Source organism: Chrysochloris asiatica, unplaced genomic scaffold, assembly GCF_000296735.1.
Source record: "Chrysochloris asiatica unplaced genomic scaffold, ChrAsi1.0 scaffold00186, whole genome shotgun sequence".
Lineage (NCBI taxonomy): Eukaryota > Metazoa > Chordata > Mammalia > Afrosoricida > Chrysochloridae > Chrysochloris > Chrysochloris asiatica.
In genome coordinates this window covers 4,504,209-4,522,861 of record NW_006408704.1, presented here as the reverse complement: position 1 = coordinate 4,522,861, position 18,653 = coordinate 4,504,209, and the positions used below count along the sequence as shown (strand labels likewise).

Genomic DNA, 18,653 nt, shown 5'->3' with positions numbered 1-18,653 from the left:
CCCTGTGGACTTCTGTGATTCTTCCTGTTCTGGAGCCAGTGATTTTTAAGTTATTCCTCTTCATGTTATACAGCATGAATCTTAGACTCTCTTCAGATTTTTTAATCCTTTTTTTCTGTTTGCTCTTCTATCTTAGCAGTATTGAGAGATTTGTCTTCCAGCTCACTGGTTCTAGCTTCCATCTCTTCCATTCTACTCCTTTGCCCTTTCAGTGTATTGTCCGTTTCTGATATTTTATTATTAATCATCTGGACCTCTTTTTGCAGGTTTTGGATCATTTCCAATGCTGTAGTGATCTTATTTGATTGCTCCTGTAGCACTTTCCTGACTTCTTTATCTTCCTTCACCCCTTTTTGGAGCATTTGAATTTGTTTCCATATAATTCTTCTGAATTCCTTGTCAGGCAGATCCAGAGTCTGCTCTTCTACTGGAATGTCTATGTCTGCTTCCAGCTCATTTGTCTCCGTTACTTTTTTCTGGTTTTGTACATGTTTTGAGATCTTGAATTGTGTTTTCTTGGACATGTTCAGCAGTTATGTGGGTTTTAAATTTTTAAATGGATGTATGTTGCTTTGTTGTTAAGCTTGCTGAGAGTCTCCTGGTGGGTATGATCTGAATATAGGCTTCCCTTTTTACATGTAATGCCTAGCAGCTGGTTTTGGCTCTTGACCAGATGATGGGGTATTACGGGGTATGCTTGTAGCTTGGCTATATGGGCACAATTGCTGCTCTTCTTGGGTAAGGTAGGGGCAGAAATCTCCAACCCCTGGGAGAAGAGTGAGGCCAAAAGTACCAAGGACAGAGACCATATAAAAGTAGAGACAGAAACCACCAATCAAAAACAAAAATAAAATTGTGATTGACACTGCCCACTGGCCTTTGCTATGCAGGCAGGGATAAAGGGTACCACCAGGTAAACTTTGGGCCTGGATCCCAGAATCAAGACTTCATAAGATGCAGCCTGCGGGTGTCCTCTCTGTGCCATTGGAGAACTGTGGGTGCTATGCAGGATACTTTTGGGTATGTGCTTCCACCCACCTAAAGGCATCTCAGCTGGGCAGTGAGGGCGCGATTGTAGTGAAGAGGAAAGATATGTCAAAAATGAATAGTGAAAGATGAAAAATCGGTCACATCTCTCCCTCCAGATGTGCAGCTCCATGGCTTCTAGTACTGGGTCACTGCCCCTCCCTCCAGCCTGAGGACTTCTGACTGCTGGACACCATGGCTGGATCGATTCAGAAATCACCGTATTTTGCTTCCACATGCAGATTTTTTTCACAGGTGGGCACAGGAAACTGTTACCCAGAACCTTAAACAAGATTCAAAGTTCCACAGCTGTTCTGTGGACCACTCTTTCCTGCTTTTTTGGGGTTTGGGTGGAGGAGCTTTCAATATCTGTCTCTGCTTAACTGCCCCCAAACCAGAAGTCCCTGTAAAGATTTTTTGAGGCTGTAAATCTTTATGTGAACAGAAAACCTCATCTTTCCCCTTTGGATTTACTGGTATATTTGAACTACTGACCTTGTGGTTGGCAGCCCAGTTCATAATCCACTATGCTACCAGGACACTCTCTATCTTTATCTCTATCTCTATTATCTATTGTTGTTGTTGTTGTTAGGTGCCATCGAGTCGGTATCGACTCATAGTTACTCATAGAACAAAACACTGCCTGATCCTGGGCCAACCTCACTACTGTTGCCACACTTGAGTCCATTGATGCTGCCACTTGGCCAATCCATCTCATTGGGGGTCTTCCTCTTTTTAGCCGACCCTCCACCTTACCAAACATGATATCCTTCTCGACTAGTCTATATCTATATCTATCTATCTATCTATCTATCTATCTATCTATCTATCTATATGTCTATATGTCTATATGATAGAGAGACAGAGTTGTGTGCCAGGGTTGTATTCTTTCACCATACTTATTCAATCTGTATGCTGACTAAATAATCCAAGAAGCTGGATTATATGAAGAAGAATGTGGATTGGGATTGGAGGAAGATTCTTTAACAGCCTGTGATATTCAGATGATGCAAACTTGCTTGCTGAAAATGCAGAGGACTTAAACTACTTACTGATGAAGATCAAAGACTACAACCTTCAGTATGGGTTGCACCTGAATGTGAAAAAAAGCAAAGCAAAATACCACACACATACAGAAAAAAATTCCTCAGCACTGGACCAATAAATAACATCATGGAGAAAAGACTGAATTTGTCAAAGACTTCATTTTGCTTGGATCCACTATTAACACTCATTCAAGCAGCAGCCAAGAAATCAAATGACATGTTGCATTAGGCAAATCTGCTACACAAGACCTCTTTAAAGTAACCAAGAGCAAAGATGCCAGTTTGAGGACTAAGTCATGCGACCCAAGTCATGGTATTTTCAATAGACCCATATGCATGTGAAAGTTGGACAGTGAATAGGAAGACTGTAGAAGAATTGATGCATTTGAGTTATGGTGTTGGAGAAAAATATTAAAAGTACCATAGACTGCTAGAAGAACAAACAAATCTATGTTGGAAGTGTTCCAGCCAGAATGCTCTTTAGAAACCAGGATGGAGAAACTTCATCTCTCATACTTTGGATATATTATCAGGAGAGACCAGTCCCTGGAGAAGGACATCATACTAGGTTAGAGGGTCAGTGAAAAAGAGGAAGACCCTCAAGGAGACAGATTAGCACAGGGGCAGCAGCAATGGACTCTAGCTTAACAATGATTGTGAGGGTAACACAGGATCGGACAGTGTTTTATTCTGTTTTGTGGAGTGGGGTTTGGGTTTTAGAAAACCTGCCTTAGTCTGGTCAATGTCCATCTTTATCTCTTCTAACAGATTTTGTCTTAAAGTCTACTTTCTCTGATATTAACATTGCCACCAAGCTTTCTTTTGATAAGTATTTGCAAGGAATATTTTTTTCAGTCTTTTAATTTTCAACCTATTTGTGCCCTTGGGTCTAAGGTGTTTCTCTTGGAAACAGTTATCACGTTTTGTTTTGTTTTTATAATCGATTCTGCTACTCTCTGCTTTTTATTGGGGCATTAAACCCATTTACATTCCGTATAATTATGGATAAGAAGTGACTTGTTTTTGCCATTTTACTATTTGAGTTTTGCTGTGTTTTTAACCTTCATTTCTGGTTGCTTTTGTTTGGTTGGTTTACTGTGTGTCAATAAATAACCAATATGCATCTACATCAAAACAGGCCTTATTATCATTTGCATTGGCTTTTGCCAAGGCCATGGGAGGGGCACCTACCAATGTGTTCACCTGCTCATGTGTTTTGGTAAAAATTGAAAAAGTGATACTGTGCTTTTAATAGCTTAATTTAGGTAAAATAAATGAGATATAAAATGATAAAATTGACTCATTTAAAATTACAATTGACTAGCTGTAGGATGATTGCCTTTATCTAATTATAGAACTTTTGCATCACCCCACAAAGAAACCGTGTACCCATTAGCAGTCACTCCCCATTCACATTTCCCCAGACACTCACAACCACTAACCTACTTTCTGTCTCTAGGACTTTGCCTATTCTAGACACTTTATATAAATGTTGCTGTTGTTAAATGCTGCCCAATAGGTTTCAATTCATAGTAACTCTATGCACAGCAGAAAGAAATACTAGTTATGTACCATCCTTAAATCGTTGTTACACTTGAGCTTATCGATACTGCCAGTATACCCATCCATCTTATTGGGGGTCTTCATCTTTTTTGCTGATCCTGCACTTGACCAATCATGATCCCTCCTGATAATATATATGTCCAAATTATGAGAGATAAAGTCTCACCATCCTTGCTTCTAAGGAGTATTCTAGTTGTACTTCTTCCAACACAGATTTAATAGTACTTTCAATATTCTTCTCCAACACCGTAACTCAAATGTATCAATTCTTCGACTATCTTCCTTATTTGTTGTCCAACTTTCACATGCATATGAAGCCATTGAAAATATCATGGCTTGGGTCAGGCACAACTTAATCCTCACACTGATATCTTTGCTCTTGAATATTTTAAACAGGTCTTGTGTGGCAGATTTGCCTAATGTAATAGGTCATTTGATTTCTTGTCTGCTGTTTGCATGAGTGTTGTTAGTGGATCCAAGCAAAATGAAGTCTTTGATGGTCTTTATTGATCCAGTTGTAAGGATTTTTGCTTATTTACTTTAAGGTGCTATCCATACTGAAGGCTGTGGTGGTTGATCTTCATCAGTAAGTGTTTTAAGTCCTCTTCACTTTCAGCATGTAAGGTTTTATCATCTGCGTATCACAGGTTGTTAATGAGTCTTTCTCCAATCTTGATGTTATGTTCTTCTTCATAAATTGAGCTTTTTGGCTTATTTACTCAGCATACAAATTGAATAAGTATGGTGAAAGAATACAGCTCTGGCTGTATTTCTGATTTTAAATCATTCAGTATCCCTTTGTTCTGTATGAATGACTGATTCCTGGTCTATTGTACAAGTTTCTCATGAACAAAATCAAGTGTTCTAGAATACCCATTCTTTGCAATGTTATAATAGCTTGTCATGATCTACACAGCATTTGACTAGTCAATAAAGCACAAGTAAACATTTTTTCTGATATTCTCTGCTTTTAGTCAACATCCATCTGACATCAGCAATTGTTTCCTTAGTTCCATTTCCTCTTCTGAATCTGGCCTGAGTTTTTGGTAATTTCCTGTTGATGTATAGCTGCAGCTATTTTTAAATTATCTTCAGCAAAATTTTGAAATTATTTTTAAATGATCTTCAGCAAAATTTCTTAATCTATTTACATAAACAGAATCATACAATGTGTGACCTTTTGTGACTACTTCTTCCACTTAGCATAATGCTCTCAAGGTTCATTCATGTTGTATCATGGATCAGAGCTTCATTCCTTCTAATAGCTAGACAATATGAGGGGATTATAAAGAGTTTGTAGAAAAATGTAATTAAAAAATAATGGAATTTTTTTCTATGAACTTTTTGAAGTCCCTTCATATTCCATTATAAGGAAATACCACATTTTGTTTATCCATTTATCAGTTGGTGGACATTTGGGAAAAATATCATCTTGTAACTACACTCAGTGAAGACTGGTAGTTCTCTTGACTCTGGCTTCTCTTCCACATGCTCCCTCATGGCAGGTGGCATTTCTTCCTCCTGAGGAGTGCCTAATGCATTTGAACCACCACCTTTCTGTTAGCAGCTGAACCCTTTAACTACTGTGTGACCACTAGAACCAGAAATATATGGGTGAAGGGCAAGAAACAAGATGAGAAATATGCCAAACCAGAAATTAGTCTATGAAAAATTCTCCCAGCCATTAAATATAGACACTCCACTGAGTCTATGTTTGATGATGCAGTAATATGTCCAACAATACAACATATATCATTATCAACATAGATCTTGCTTCTTTTAAAATGTGAATCCTGAGAAAGAGTTTACCAGCATTCCCATAGCTAGAACCCAAACCCAAAGTTGTGTTACAAGCAGCAAATAAAAACATCTCTTGCTCTTGGGGTAATTCCAGCTCATAGTGACCCCGTGTGTGTCAGAACAGAACTGCACTCCATAGGATTCCCAATGACTGGTTTTCCAGATCACCAGATCATTCTTCAGAGGTACCTTGGATGGACATGATCCTTCAGCTGAGCATGTTAACTGTTGACTCAGGGCCTCCATCAAGCAACAAATACGTGCATGAAATCCTGTGTGCCATGCATCCTAACTTTCAGTAGTGGGCAATGGTGGCTCAGTGGTAGATTTCTTGCTTTTCAAGCAGAGGCCCAGGTTGGATTCCTGGCTAATATACCTCAGGTACAATCATCACCCCTCTGCCATTAGAAGCTTGTATGGTCCGATAATGCTGAACAAACTTCAGCAGCACTTCTAGACCAAGATAGGCCAGGAAGAAAGGCCTGGTGATCTAACTTCTAAATAGCAGTCAGTGAGTACCCTATGAATCACAATGGCTTGTTCTAAAACCCATTGTGTGGATATTGCAGACTGGGCAATGAGCTAGCATCCACTAACAACAATATCTCTCAGTAACACAAAGAACTGTCCATCAACCATCCCATAATAAGACATCCCAAGTAGGTGAATTTCGAGAACAAAATTTTATTTTCTCACAGTTCAGGAAACTGAAAGTTCAAACCAGGGTTTTAGACATGTGGATTTCTTTCTTGTAGGTGGTACTAGCCATTCCCTGGCTCCCTGGCTGGTGGACAATTTTCATAGGGCATGTGTGTGTGTGTGTCTGTGTGTCTGTGTGTATGTGTGTATTGCCTCTGAGTCTAGTCTACTCTTTTAATAACACAGAAGTGGTTAGGTTTAGGATACACTCTACACTATTAACAGCCTCATTCACATAAAGGAAACCCTATTCCCAAATAGAATTGCATCCAGTACATATTTGGGAAGAAACAATTCAATCCACAAGAGGGGCCATATGGTCTATGTTGCAGCATGAAAGCAGTCATAGATGATATGCAAATGAACGAGCATGAAGGTGCTCCAATGTAACTGAATTTACAAAGGCAGGTGGCAGGTGGAGCTGGCCTGCAGGCCAACGCTAAGCTCCATGAGGGCAGGGCCACTGCACCGCTCAGAGCAGATGAGCTAGCTGTGTGTCTCTCCATCTGCATCTTATTTCCTCTTTCTCTGTCTTCCTCTACCCAGGAGACCTCACTCGACTTCAGCTTTTCAGAAATGTAACTACAGCTCCAGAGCGAGGAGTCAGGCAAGGAAGAGCAATCAGCTAATTGGCACAGCTCTCACAAGGCACTTGGGCAGCAGAGAGATCTCAACACTTAATGCAGCCTTACTGTCGAGGCTTAACACCATCCTGGGAGAAGCATTAACATGCAGAGGCCCATGCTACTCAGCCAGTAGGAGAAATAAAAGTGAAATGCTGCAATATGAATGGAGTTTGAGGACATTATGCAAATTGAAGTAAGTCAATCACAAAAGGACAAATATCACATATCTTCTCTTATATAAAAAGACAAAAAAGGGACAGATACATTAGAGACCGAAGTTTATGAATGGTTACCAGGGGTGGGAAGCAGGGGGGAAATGGGAGGAGGCTATTGTTTTAGTTTAGTAGTAGTTAAGTGCTGTCGAGTTGTTTCTGAGGAGCGACTAGTGAACTTGAACCATTGACCATGTGGTTCAAACTGATTTTGCAGTCCAGAACATTAACCCACAGCACCACAGAAAAATCACATTAAGGGTAGGTTTACGTACATGATTAGTGTAAGTACTGCCAATAAGTTGTACACCTATGAAAAGGTGAGCTGGCAAAAGTTGTGTGATATTTACAAAAAATAAAATAAAAAATTAGCTGCTAAGGCTGCTTTGTTGTTAAGTGCCATGGAGTTGATTCCTACCCGTAGGGACCCTGTATAGAGCAGCAGCTGGTGAGTTTGAACCACTGACTGTGCAATTCATATGGCTTTGCAGTCTGGCTCATTAACCCACAGCACCACACCAGGACTCTGCTTACATACAACCAAACCTCATGGGATTTGGTCATGTTTCATAGGCCATCCCTCTGAAATTGGCTTAATATTGTGTTTGATGCCTCTGTTCTACCTCCTAGCTCAGTGTAGCATTCCTGAAGTCTTATAATGTAGAGACCCAAGAATCCTTCAGAGGGTCAGGACTGGTACCCGCATATGCATGTTTGAACCACTCCCTGCTTCCTGTCATTCATGAATTCCAGAAATAGTTATTGAATCACTGCTAGATACAAGGGGGTACAGGTTAGGGTCTAGCAGGGGAAACAGAAAATTAACACTGACTCAGTTACTGGCATACAGAAGACACCGAAAGAAATGGTGAAAGAACAAATGAATGAAGGATTGAATGCAATAATGTTTGAGAAAAAAAGATTTGTTCAGCCAGCAGTAAGCATGCATGTTCTCCTAACATAATCACCCTTTGCTATAATCTTATTAAATGTTGGTAGATGGTGCTAATGCTTTGAGCTCAACTATTAACGGAAGGTTAATATAGTTGGAGTCCTGGTGTGGCGCTGTAGGTTAACGTGCTGGATTGCAAAGCCAGTTTGAACTGCAGGGTCGGCAGTTCAAGCTCACCAGCTGCTCCTTGGAAACCCTCTACAGGGTCACCTATGGGTCGGAACTGACTCAATGCAGTTATCAACAACATTAACTGAAAGGTTGGTAGTTCAAATCCTCCCAGAGGCACTGTGAAAGGCCAAGTGATCTACTTCTGACAAAGCATCCATTGAAAACCCTATGGAACACAGTTTGACTCTGACACGCATGGGACCGCTATGAGTTGGAATTGAGTAGACAGCAATTGGTTTGATATGGATAGCCAGGCCTTTGTTCCACAGCATCTCTGGGTATATTTCAGTCTTTCAGCTAACAGCTGAGTGCATTAACCATTGGCACCACCCAGGACCCCACTCAAACTGAAAGCAATGGAAAATAACCAGGCTCTCCCTCCCAAGGCTCTGTCCCAGAGCAGAAGCTTGCACCGGGTGCCAGCATATGACAAATGGGGACATGAGACCTGGCAACATGAGTGGACTGTTAGAAGGTGGCCGCCAAGTGTCTCAGCTAAGCTTCAACATACGAGGGCGGGTCAAAAAGTATTGCTACTAGGGTTACGCTTCATACACGCAAGGTTATTCCAAACAAAAACATGTTTAAACATGTCTCTGTGGCCGTGGATGCCTGCAGACACATTCTCTCAGAAATATACTTGTCTTAGTCTTACTAAGGGTTCTACAAACAAAGGTCCCATCAACATAGTGGCTTCTTGGAGGATCTGCTGGGCCAGTAAAATTTGAGGCAAAGAGGTCAGCTCAGAAGGTCATAGAAACTATTTTGGGGGATTCAAAGGAAGTCATCTTGATAGATCTTCTCCAAGGACACAGAACAATCATGATGAGTTACTAGGAAGAAGGTTTACGAAAATGGAAAACTGCATTGGTGGGAAAAAGACCGGGAAAGTAGCAATAAGGAATTATCTTCCATCACAGCGATACACATGTTCATTCTTCAACCTTGGCAAGAGCCAATCCATGAGAATTTCCTTGGGAAACCTCACCCCATCCACCTAATAGCTTTGGTTTTGCCCCTTCGGGCATTTTTTGGTACCCAAACTCAAAGAACATCAAAGAAGAGAACAATCTAAGTCCCTCACGGATGCCAAAAGTGCCATTTTGAAGTGGCGTAAACCGAAGAGCATAGCATTCTCTAGGGAAGAGTCTGTTTCAATCCAGTATAGGGTTTCCAAGGAGCAACTGGTGGGTTTGAACCATGGAAGGGTTGTTGTTAAGTACTGTTGAGTCGGTTTGACCTTGTATAGGGTTTCCAAGGAGCAGCTGGTGGGTTTGAACTGCCGACCTTGTGTTTCCAAGTCCAGTGCTGATCTTACAGCATCCAAGAGAGATGAAAACACCGCCTTCAGAAGTACATAGACCAAGATGGAGGATATGTCAAGAAACAATAGCTTCACAGTTTGTTATTTTTGTGTAGTAAAGGTTTCTATGATTTTTGTAGCAATACTTTTTTGCCTTACCCTGGTACTTTCAAGAAGATGACATGATGTGTGTTTACGGTGTATGCTACTAGTCTCAATCTGAAATTCACAGTCCAGGGGTGGCCAGGGGCAGCCTCTCCAGGAAGCCCTTGCTGAAGGCACCAGACCAGGGTTTCTTTTATCTTTAGTTTTGATCAACACCACTTGTGGATGCTTTGCTGATTAGCATAATGAGTGTTAAAAATAAACAGGTTTTTAAGACGTGAAATTAGTGGCTTGCTAACTGGCTTAATGGATGCTAGAAAGAAATGGGCTGCTGAGATTAGTGATCTTCAGATTTTACTGCTTGGTTAAGCTATTTTAGAGGTATTCCCTCCTCCTGGTTGTACAGTGCTTAAAGCCCTCACCTGCTAACTAAAAGGTAAGTGGTCTGCACCCACCAGCCACTCAACAGGAGAAAGATGTGTCAGTCTGCTTCTATAAAGATTGTGGTGTTGTTAAGTGTCATTGTCAGTTCTGACTCAAGTGACCCTGTGCAGGAGTTACAAGAAATGACTGGTGAGTTTCAACAGCCAACCTTGCAGTTCAAACCAACCTTGCAGTCCAGTGCTTTTCCTATACCAGGACTCCTCTGTAAAGACTACAGCCTTGGAAACTGTATGGGGTTGTAATACACTCGCCATCAGTAGCTCGTTTTTACCTCCCCTAGATGAGCAAGGTATAGGAATCTAGCAAGCTCTAGAGTCTGTCCCCTTAGGTACTGCTTCTCAGATTGACCCCTATTTGAGCCTGTGTCCAGACATTGGTTTTGGTTATTCTCTGACTGCTTGGAGTGAATGTTGTAGTAACAGAATGCGCTTCTGGAGTCTCATTAATGTCTGCTTGTAATTTGTGGTGCTGCGGGTTAATGCGCCAGACTGCAAAGCCATTTAAATCACAAGGTTGGTGGTTTAAGCTCACCAGCTGCTCCTTGGAAAGACTATATAGGGTCACTATGGGTTGGAATCGACCTGATGGCACTTAACAACAACAAGAACATGTTGTATTAACTGTTTGAGGCATGCTTGCTGATAAACATCTGTAAGAAACCCTGGTAGCATTGGGGATTATGAGTTGGACTGTTAGCAGTTCAAATCTACCAGAGGCTTCATGAAAGAAAGATCAGGCTTTCTGTTCCCATAAAGATTTACAGTGTGGCACTGTAGGATAAGCACAGAACTGCTAATCACAAGGTCAGTGGCTCAAACCCACCAGCTGCTCCTTGAAACCTTATACAGGGTTGCAATGACTCAGAACCGACTCCATGACATTTAACAACAATAAATGCCTGTGTTGCACACAACTGCTAACCAATCCAGTGGTGCCAGAGAAGCAAAGGACTGGTGATCTACTTGCAGTAAGATTACAGAAAAGCAAAACCTATGGAGTTCAGTTCTATGGCATCACAAGACTCTTCTGCCAAGAGTCAGAAGCAAATCAAAGCAATTAACCAAAACAGCCACCAAGATTGTGGGGAAGCTACAAATGCCCACCCACTACTAATTGTTGGCTATTACCATTACCAATCTATCCAAAGAACCTGGGGTAGCGCTGTGGGTTAACGCACTGGACTGCAAGGTCGGTTTGAACCGCAAAGTTGGCGGTTCAGCCTCACTAGCCACTCCTTGGAAACCCTAGACAGGATCGCTGAGTCAGAACCAACTCCACAACACTTAATAACATCATCCCAAAGAACCTAAGAATTATGCAGTTCAAATTGGGCCCGGTGTTTTTGAAATAATAACACAAGGAGTCAGTGGGTGTGAAAATGTCTCCCAATTCCCAGTCCATTGTGTCTTGAGGAGTGGCGGAGGAGCCCACTTTCTGAAGGTGGTTCTCTCCCAGTTCCATGACTGGCCCCAGGCCAGAAGTTCTTAGCCAAGCAAGTGGGGTTGGGTTGGAGAAGGGTGGATAATGCCTCTGGCTTCCTAAATGCCATTAAGAGAATTACACCTTAGACTCATCTTCTTGGGATTTATATGGCAACCAAGAGGTTTTTCAGAGCTATGCTCCAGTGACCCAGACCTCAGGCCCATGCCATCCTTTGTCCTCCTGACTGGATAAATACTAAGATCAGATACCAGCTCTACTTTTTCTGTCACTGTCTATGAAGAGATAATAAATCCCCACTTTTCACTTCCTTGTTCATTCTGATACCAGCTGCCCAGGCAACACTTCCTTCTCTGACCTTCCACAGTGTCAAGTCTGCCCAACAGCTCAGATGCTAGCTGCAAGCTGGGAAGCCTCCCAGCATCCTCACTGCTGCCCTGCTGCTGCCCACAGATGCTTTTCCTACTACCCCTTCAGGATGCTAGCTGTAGTCTGACTTGCTGGCTTCCTTTACACCCTCACATTCATACATACATACACCCATTCTAACAACTCACAAAACTCATGGAACACACTATATGTACATATATAGTTATTTTGTAGTAGCAAAGGATCAAGGACATACATCCTGATCTGGCGGGGTTCCCAAACAGAGTTTCCATGGACCAGAGACAACTCTTCTAAGAGCAGATGGTTTTTGCTAGCCAGGAAGTCCATGGGGCTTCAGTGTCCAGAGCTTCCACTGAGGACTCATCTGGTAATACAGACCACTGCCTTGCCTCCCCTGACATCAGTCAACTCACGAAGTGACACAAAGTACCACAACAGTTGGTGCTGATTGTTGCCCAGATTTCCTATTGTGGGACCAAAGAGAAGAATCCATTTTGCACATAGGCCTAAGCATGTCCTCCTGCCCAGGAAAAACCATAGAATGTGCCAAGTCAGTTCGTGTTACATGAGAATAGCCCTTCACCCCTAGCAAATAGCAAAAAAGTAGATAAGCCCAGCCTGCAGCTCAAGGCCAGATGCCAGATGTTTTCTCTTATCCTAGCCTAGCAACTTAGACCCCCAGTAATGACCAATTAAATTGTAACATCTCATACTTTGCCAATTGTTAACCAATCTAAAAATTGTAAAGCTGAAAAACTCCGAGCTTGCTTGAAAACTATAAAAACCCTGCCAACTAGGAGTTTGGAGCTTCATCCTAAATCCGCTGTGTCAGATGTAGATGGAGTCCAAGCTCGAGCTTGAATAAACAGCCCTTGTGTACTTGCATCGGCATCGGTTCCGTCTCCGGCTCCGTCTCCGGCTCCTTGGTAGTCTTTGGGGACCTCGAATTCTGGGCATAACACCATCACCGTTCAATGAAGCTCCAAGTTTCCTAAGCAGTGGCTCTCCTTCACCTCTATAACCCTGGTAACCACTAGTAAACTTTAGTCTCTCAATTTGCCTTTCTATGGAGTCCTGGTGTGGCGCTGTGGGCTAATGCATCAGACTGCAAAGTCGTTTGAACTGCAAAGTCAGTGGTTCAAGCTCACCAGCTGCTCCTTGGAAACCCTATATGGGATCGCTATGGGTTGGCATCGACTTGATGGCATTTCACAACAACAACAATACAATATGTAAGGAGCTCTGGTAGTGTAGTGGTTACGAATCAGGCGAATAATCTCAAGGTCAGCCGTTCAAAACTACCAGCAGTTCCGTGAGAGAAAGATGAGGCTTTCTGTTCCCGTGAAGATTTACAGCCTTGGAAACCCTATACACGGTCTCTGTGAGTTGGAACCAACTCCATGGCATATCACTACCACAATATGTATCCTTTTGTGACTGACCTATTTCACGTGGTGAATGGATGAGATACTTGACAACAAGGTATACCCTTTACTCAGGGGTCCTGCATGTTAGGGTCCTGCATGTTAAGGCATACATCAGCTTCTCTCTTTATGACTGTACATACATGCTGCCGTGGTAAGTGCCACTGAGTTGGTTCTAACTCAGCGAGTGACCCCGTGTAGGGTTTCCAAGGAGCAGCTGGTGGGTTTGAACTGCTGACCTTGTGGGGTTAGCAGTTCATTTGATTTATGCATTCATTCATTGATGGACACTTAGGTTGCTTCTACCTTTTGGCTATAGAGAATCTCCCAAACCTTCTGAGAGTCCCAGAGCAGGGAGGCCAGATGGGAAGTTGTTGTTGTTAGGTGCGTCCAGTTTGTTTAGACTCATAGCAGTCCTGTGTACAATAGAGTGAAGAAGCCCAGCCTGGTCCAGTGCCTTCCTCATAACTAATGTTTCAGCTCATTGATGCTGCCACACATCAGTCCATCTTGTTGAGACTCTTCCTCTTTCTGGACAGCCCTCTACTTTACCAAGCATGATGTCCTTCTTCAGGGACTGGAGAACATGTCCTGCCAACATGTCCAAAGTACATGAAGACAAAGTCTCACCATCCTCATTGTAAGGAGCATTCTGACTGTACTGCTCCCAAGACAGATTTGTCCTCTCCTCTGGCAGTCCACAGTACTTTCACTCTTCTTTGCCAACACCATAATTCAAATGCATCAGTTCCTCTCCCGTCTTCCTTATTCAGAGAGGAGGGGAAGAGAGAAAAATGTACTTCTCAGTAAACATGCCTATGACCATTTCATTTGGGTAAATAAAGGAAGCACTTGGCAGAGAAAGTGCTCCAGTCAGAAAGCTCTGAGACACGCAGCTTTGTGTGCGGGCTGGGTGGAGCCACAGGCTTTGGAAGATGAACTCTTGTGGGAAATGGTTTCACCCAGCCTCTTAAAATGGGCCAGCAGAGCCACCCCTCTGACAAACTGGTGAGCTCAGAGCTGTACCTCCACTTGGAGAAACCTTCCTCCTACCCCCTACTTCTGCAGCAAACACCTCTGGATCCAAACTGAGGCTGGGGTGGGCATCTGCCTGGGCTCTGTCCATGGGACACCAGGGGAGCTGGTTCAGCCCCTCAAGGACCCAGAAGATCACTGCTCCCTCCTCCCTTTGGGGGATATCCCTAGAGGTCCCTGTCTCTCCTGAGATGGTTCAGAGAACAGCCCACTTTCTCACAGTAAAAACTCCATAATGCCTTTATATTGTTTTCCCTCTCTGTTCCTAGCCCTTTCCTGCCGCTCCTTATACCGCAGTTCCTGCCCCAGGATGGACAAATATAGATCAGCCTGTGTCCTATCACATTTTCAGATAATGTAAATGGTTAAGTGCTTGGCTGTTAACCAAAAGTTGGAGGTTCAAGTCTACCCTGAGGAAGAAAGTTCTGGCTGTCTACTTCTAAAAGCCATTGAAAACCCTGTGGAGCACAGTGCTACTGACACACACAAGGCTGCCATGAGTGAGATGGACACCAGAGCAACTGGGTGTTTTGTTTGGTTTTTAACACATTCCTCGGCTTCTGTGTGAAGAGCCAGAAAGGAAGACCTGTTCTTCACCTAGAATGGGCTTCCCTGTTCATTCAACAAACCACCACATGGCAGGGCCATCTTTGCAACAAATGGCACCAACCATTCCTCCCACAGCACTCTTGACCAGTCAAGCTCAAGAATCCATTATAATGGCCACACAGACACCATACTCACAGTTAAGGGGTTTATGAGGGAAGACAACACGTTACCATGCAGGATCAGGAAATGCTCAGTGCACGGTTCTTCCCGTCAGGATGGCCTCTCCTCACCCTCTCTCTGGTCCTTTGCCTGCTCCAGCAATATTATTAAGCTTTCTTAGGGCTTCTAATAAGCATAGTGGCTCCGTAGGGTAAGCACTGGACAACGAACCACAAGGCACCAACTGCTCCGTGGGAGAAGAAGCTTTCTGCTCCCACAAAGATTTACAGCCTCAGAAACCCTGTACAGGGTCACTATGAGGCAGAACCAACTCCACGGCACATAACCACCATCACCATAAGTCACAACTGACTAGCCTCCACCTAACAACAATAAGTACACTGAGGGCACTCAACTCTGCTATAAGCCCAAAGGCAGTCAGCTCTAGCTCCCTAATGAAGTTCCCGGAGGCTCCCCAATCGATAAGTGAGCCTCCTGCTCATAGGCAGTCAGCTTTCCTTGCTCTGTGGGCTGGGAATCCCACTGCTCTGTCTGATGCCTTCCTCTGCCACCCCTCCAGTGCCACAGCTTTCTGTCCCTGGGTTAAGGAGGTACAATGCATCGAGATCTTGGGGTCCAAAGGACAAGCTCAACTCCTGGCTTTTTTCTTGATAATAGTAAGACTGCTTCATCCTGTTTTTGAGGTGGCTCACTTTATAACCATAGTAGAGTTGCACGTTTTTACAATTACAATGAGCCCTGTTAACAGTCATTCACAACTGGATCTTATCATCCACTTAGCATCTTCCCCCACCTTCTCTTACCCAGACCCATCAGAGGAAAAAAGAGTTGTTTGGTGCGATTTACAAAGACTCTTTAAGGAGGAGACTCATATGAGGTAATTCACTGCATTGCAATCTTTATTGACGGTAGTGAAAGGAACCACTTACCAGGTACAAGCACGGCCTCAGCAACCCTGCGAACTAAGGGCCACTGTTATCCTGTTTTACAGATGGAGAAACTGAGGATCAGAAAAGTGAGGTTGTTTGACCAAGGGCAGGATTTAAAATTAGTCAAACTCTGAGAGTCAAGTCCAGGTCTGTCTAGATGTCCACCGTTGCTTTTCTCTGGAGCAGGCCTCCTGAGCTGTGTTTCCAGATCCTACATTCTTTCCTATCACCATGTTTCCAGAGAGTCAGAGAAAGGCATGGGATAGATTGTTTTCTGGCACCAAGTCTGGGCCTTCATTTCCAGAATGCACAGACTAATAGTTGGCAACAACAACATCTACCAATGGCGGGAGTTGTCATGACATTCTTAAACTCAAATCTTACTACCATGACAACCATATAACACAAAGTCCAGCCCAGAAAGGAATTTGTGGGAGGCTGATGCTGAGGCAGTAGACAGACTGGGTGTCTGGTCTCCAAAGTCTTATTTCACTCTCAGGAGAACTGGCAGAGTTGGCATAATTATCCCTATTGTATAGAGGAGGAAGCTGAGGTTCAGAGAGGGGAAGTGTCTTGTCCAGTTCACATGGCTAGTCTGTGACGAAATTAGAATTCAACACTCCATCTGTCTGATTCCAAAGCCCACGTTCTTTCCTATTACCATGTTGCCCTCTTCTGGAAGGAAAATAATTTTTAAGATAAAAAGAATTTGCTGTAGTGTTATTAAAATTCAATTACATTGCTGTAACTGGTAGACAGGAAAATGAAAGAAGAAGGAATCCTTAACCATTGTCGGCCCACCAAACCAATGTCTGTGTCCTACCACTTAAGAACTTTTCATCAGTTCTAAATCCTTTTGTTTTTTAAACATCTGTTGTCTTGTCAGTGCTACCCAACCACCCTGTGAGGTAGGTTCTAGTCATATCCCCATTTTAAAAACACACACACATGCACACACACAGAATTACCATCATTTCTGCAGCTCATGGAGCCTCTATGTGTGTCAGTAGAATTATGATTCACAGGGTTTTTTCTTTTCTTTTTAGTGGCTTGAACAATTTGTTATTTCTCATGGATCTGTGATACGGGCTGGGCTCAGCTGGGAATTTCTTTTGCTCCATGTGTACTGAGGCTTGATGGTCCATGCTGGCTTCTTCACTCAAGACTGGCAGTTTATCTGGGAGGGCTGGCACCAGGCTATCTCTCTTTCACATAGGCTAGGTAGGACTTCCTAACAATCTTAAGATCATCAGAAATTTGGAAGACAACTAGCTACCCGGCCAACCAACTAGCATAGATCCACATCTGTGCCCATTCCAAGGACAGATGATCCAAAAGAATGCAGAAGTCATTGAGCAACATTATTAATATCATACTAAGTAAAATTTTTCTGAAGAAGATTCAAAAAGAGTTGCAGGGAGCTACCAGGTGTTCTTTGATTTCAGCTAGAATCCATCTGACATCAGCAGTGATATCACTCATCCCATATCCTCTTATGAATCTGACTCCGTAGGGTTTTCAGTGTCTGAATTTTTTCAGATGTAGTTTGCCAGGCCTTTCTTCCAAGGTGCCTCTAGGTAGACACCAACCTTTTGGTTAGCAGTCAAGCACATTAACCCTTTGCAGCTCTCAAGGACTGCTAACTGCATTTTACAAATGAGGAAATTGAGATGCAAAGAGCTTAAGTATTTTTTCCATAACGTGACACAACTAGACAGTGGTGGAGATGGGGGATTTGAACTTCTTACCCCCTGCACTTCACCAGGTTCTGTGTTAAGTGCTTTGCAATCATTACATCACTTAATCCTCATGCTACTCTTACAGCATAATTGCAATTATTATCCCACTTCAGAACAGTAATGGAACATCACAGAGAGAAAGGCACTAGCTCAAGGAGGCAGGCAGCATCTGTCCCCAGGAAGGACCGGAGACACACTCCTCCTCCCCACAGAAGAAGGGTGGCATGTTCTTTACTCATGAGTCATGTATGCTGGGATTTTCTCCTGTCCTGGGGAACTTTCAGGTTGTCTCTGGAAGCTGACTGGCTTGCTCAGACCTGGGATGGGGAGGGCCCTCAGGAATTTAGCAAGTAAATGTGTTTGTGTGATTGGAGATGTCTCAGCCATCAGCTAGAAATGGGAAAAAGGAATTCAACTTGATCCACCCCTGTTCTTTCATTGTCATCTCATTAAATTCTCACAAACTTCCCAATAGGATGACATCTCTGCTCAACTCACACAATTTTGCAGAGGAAGAAACTGAGGCTCAGAGAGAGAAAATAACTTACCCAAGGTCATACCACCAATGATCTGTCAGTGTTTCATGCTATGGTGGCTTGCTTGTTGCTTTGATGCCGGAAACTGTGGATTTCAAATACTGGCAGGGTCAGTCACAGTGGAAGGTTTCAGTGGAGCTCCCAGGTGAAGATAGAGTAAGAAGAAAGGCCCGGTGATCTGCTTTCAAAAAGTAGCCAGTGAAAATCCTATGGACCATAGGATACTGTTTGAGACTTTGACTCACTTCCCTTGGGCACATTGTCACATTATCATGGGAGAAGCACATCATGTTTGGTAAAGTGGAGGTCCATGAATGCGAGGGAAACCCTCAATGCAATGGAGTGATACACTGGCTGCAAAAATGGACTTAAAGCTACCAACCGTCATGAAGATGACACAGAACCAGGCAACATTTCATTCTGTTTCTGTGAGATTGACAGCAACCAACAACAACAGGGGGAAAGAGGAGGTTTTCTGCTCCTA

General features: G+C 43.1%; 1 protein-coding gene across 1 annotated transcript in view; it reads right to left on the bottom strand.

The window, feature by feature from the left end:
* LOC102829260 (mitochondrial import inner membrane translocase subunit TIM14-like) overlaps positions 1 to 3,701 on the bottom strand; it is a 6,821-nt gene extending 3,120 nt beyond the window's left edge. The window contains exon 1 of the mRNA XM_006872203.1: positions 3,645 to 3,701. Within this exon, the coding sequence (XP_006872265.1) occupies positions 3,645 to 3,701 (57 nt within the window). The remainder of the gene's footprint in view (positions 1 to 3,644) is intronic.
* Positions 3,702 to 18,653: the final 14,952 nt, after the last annotated feature.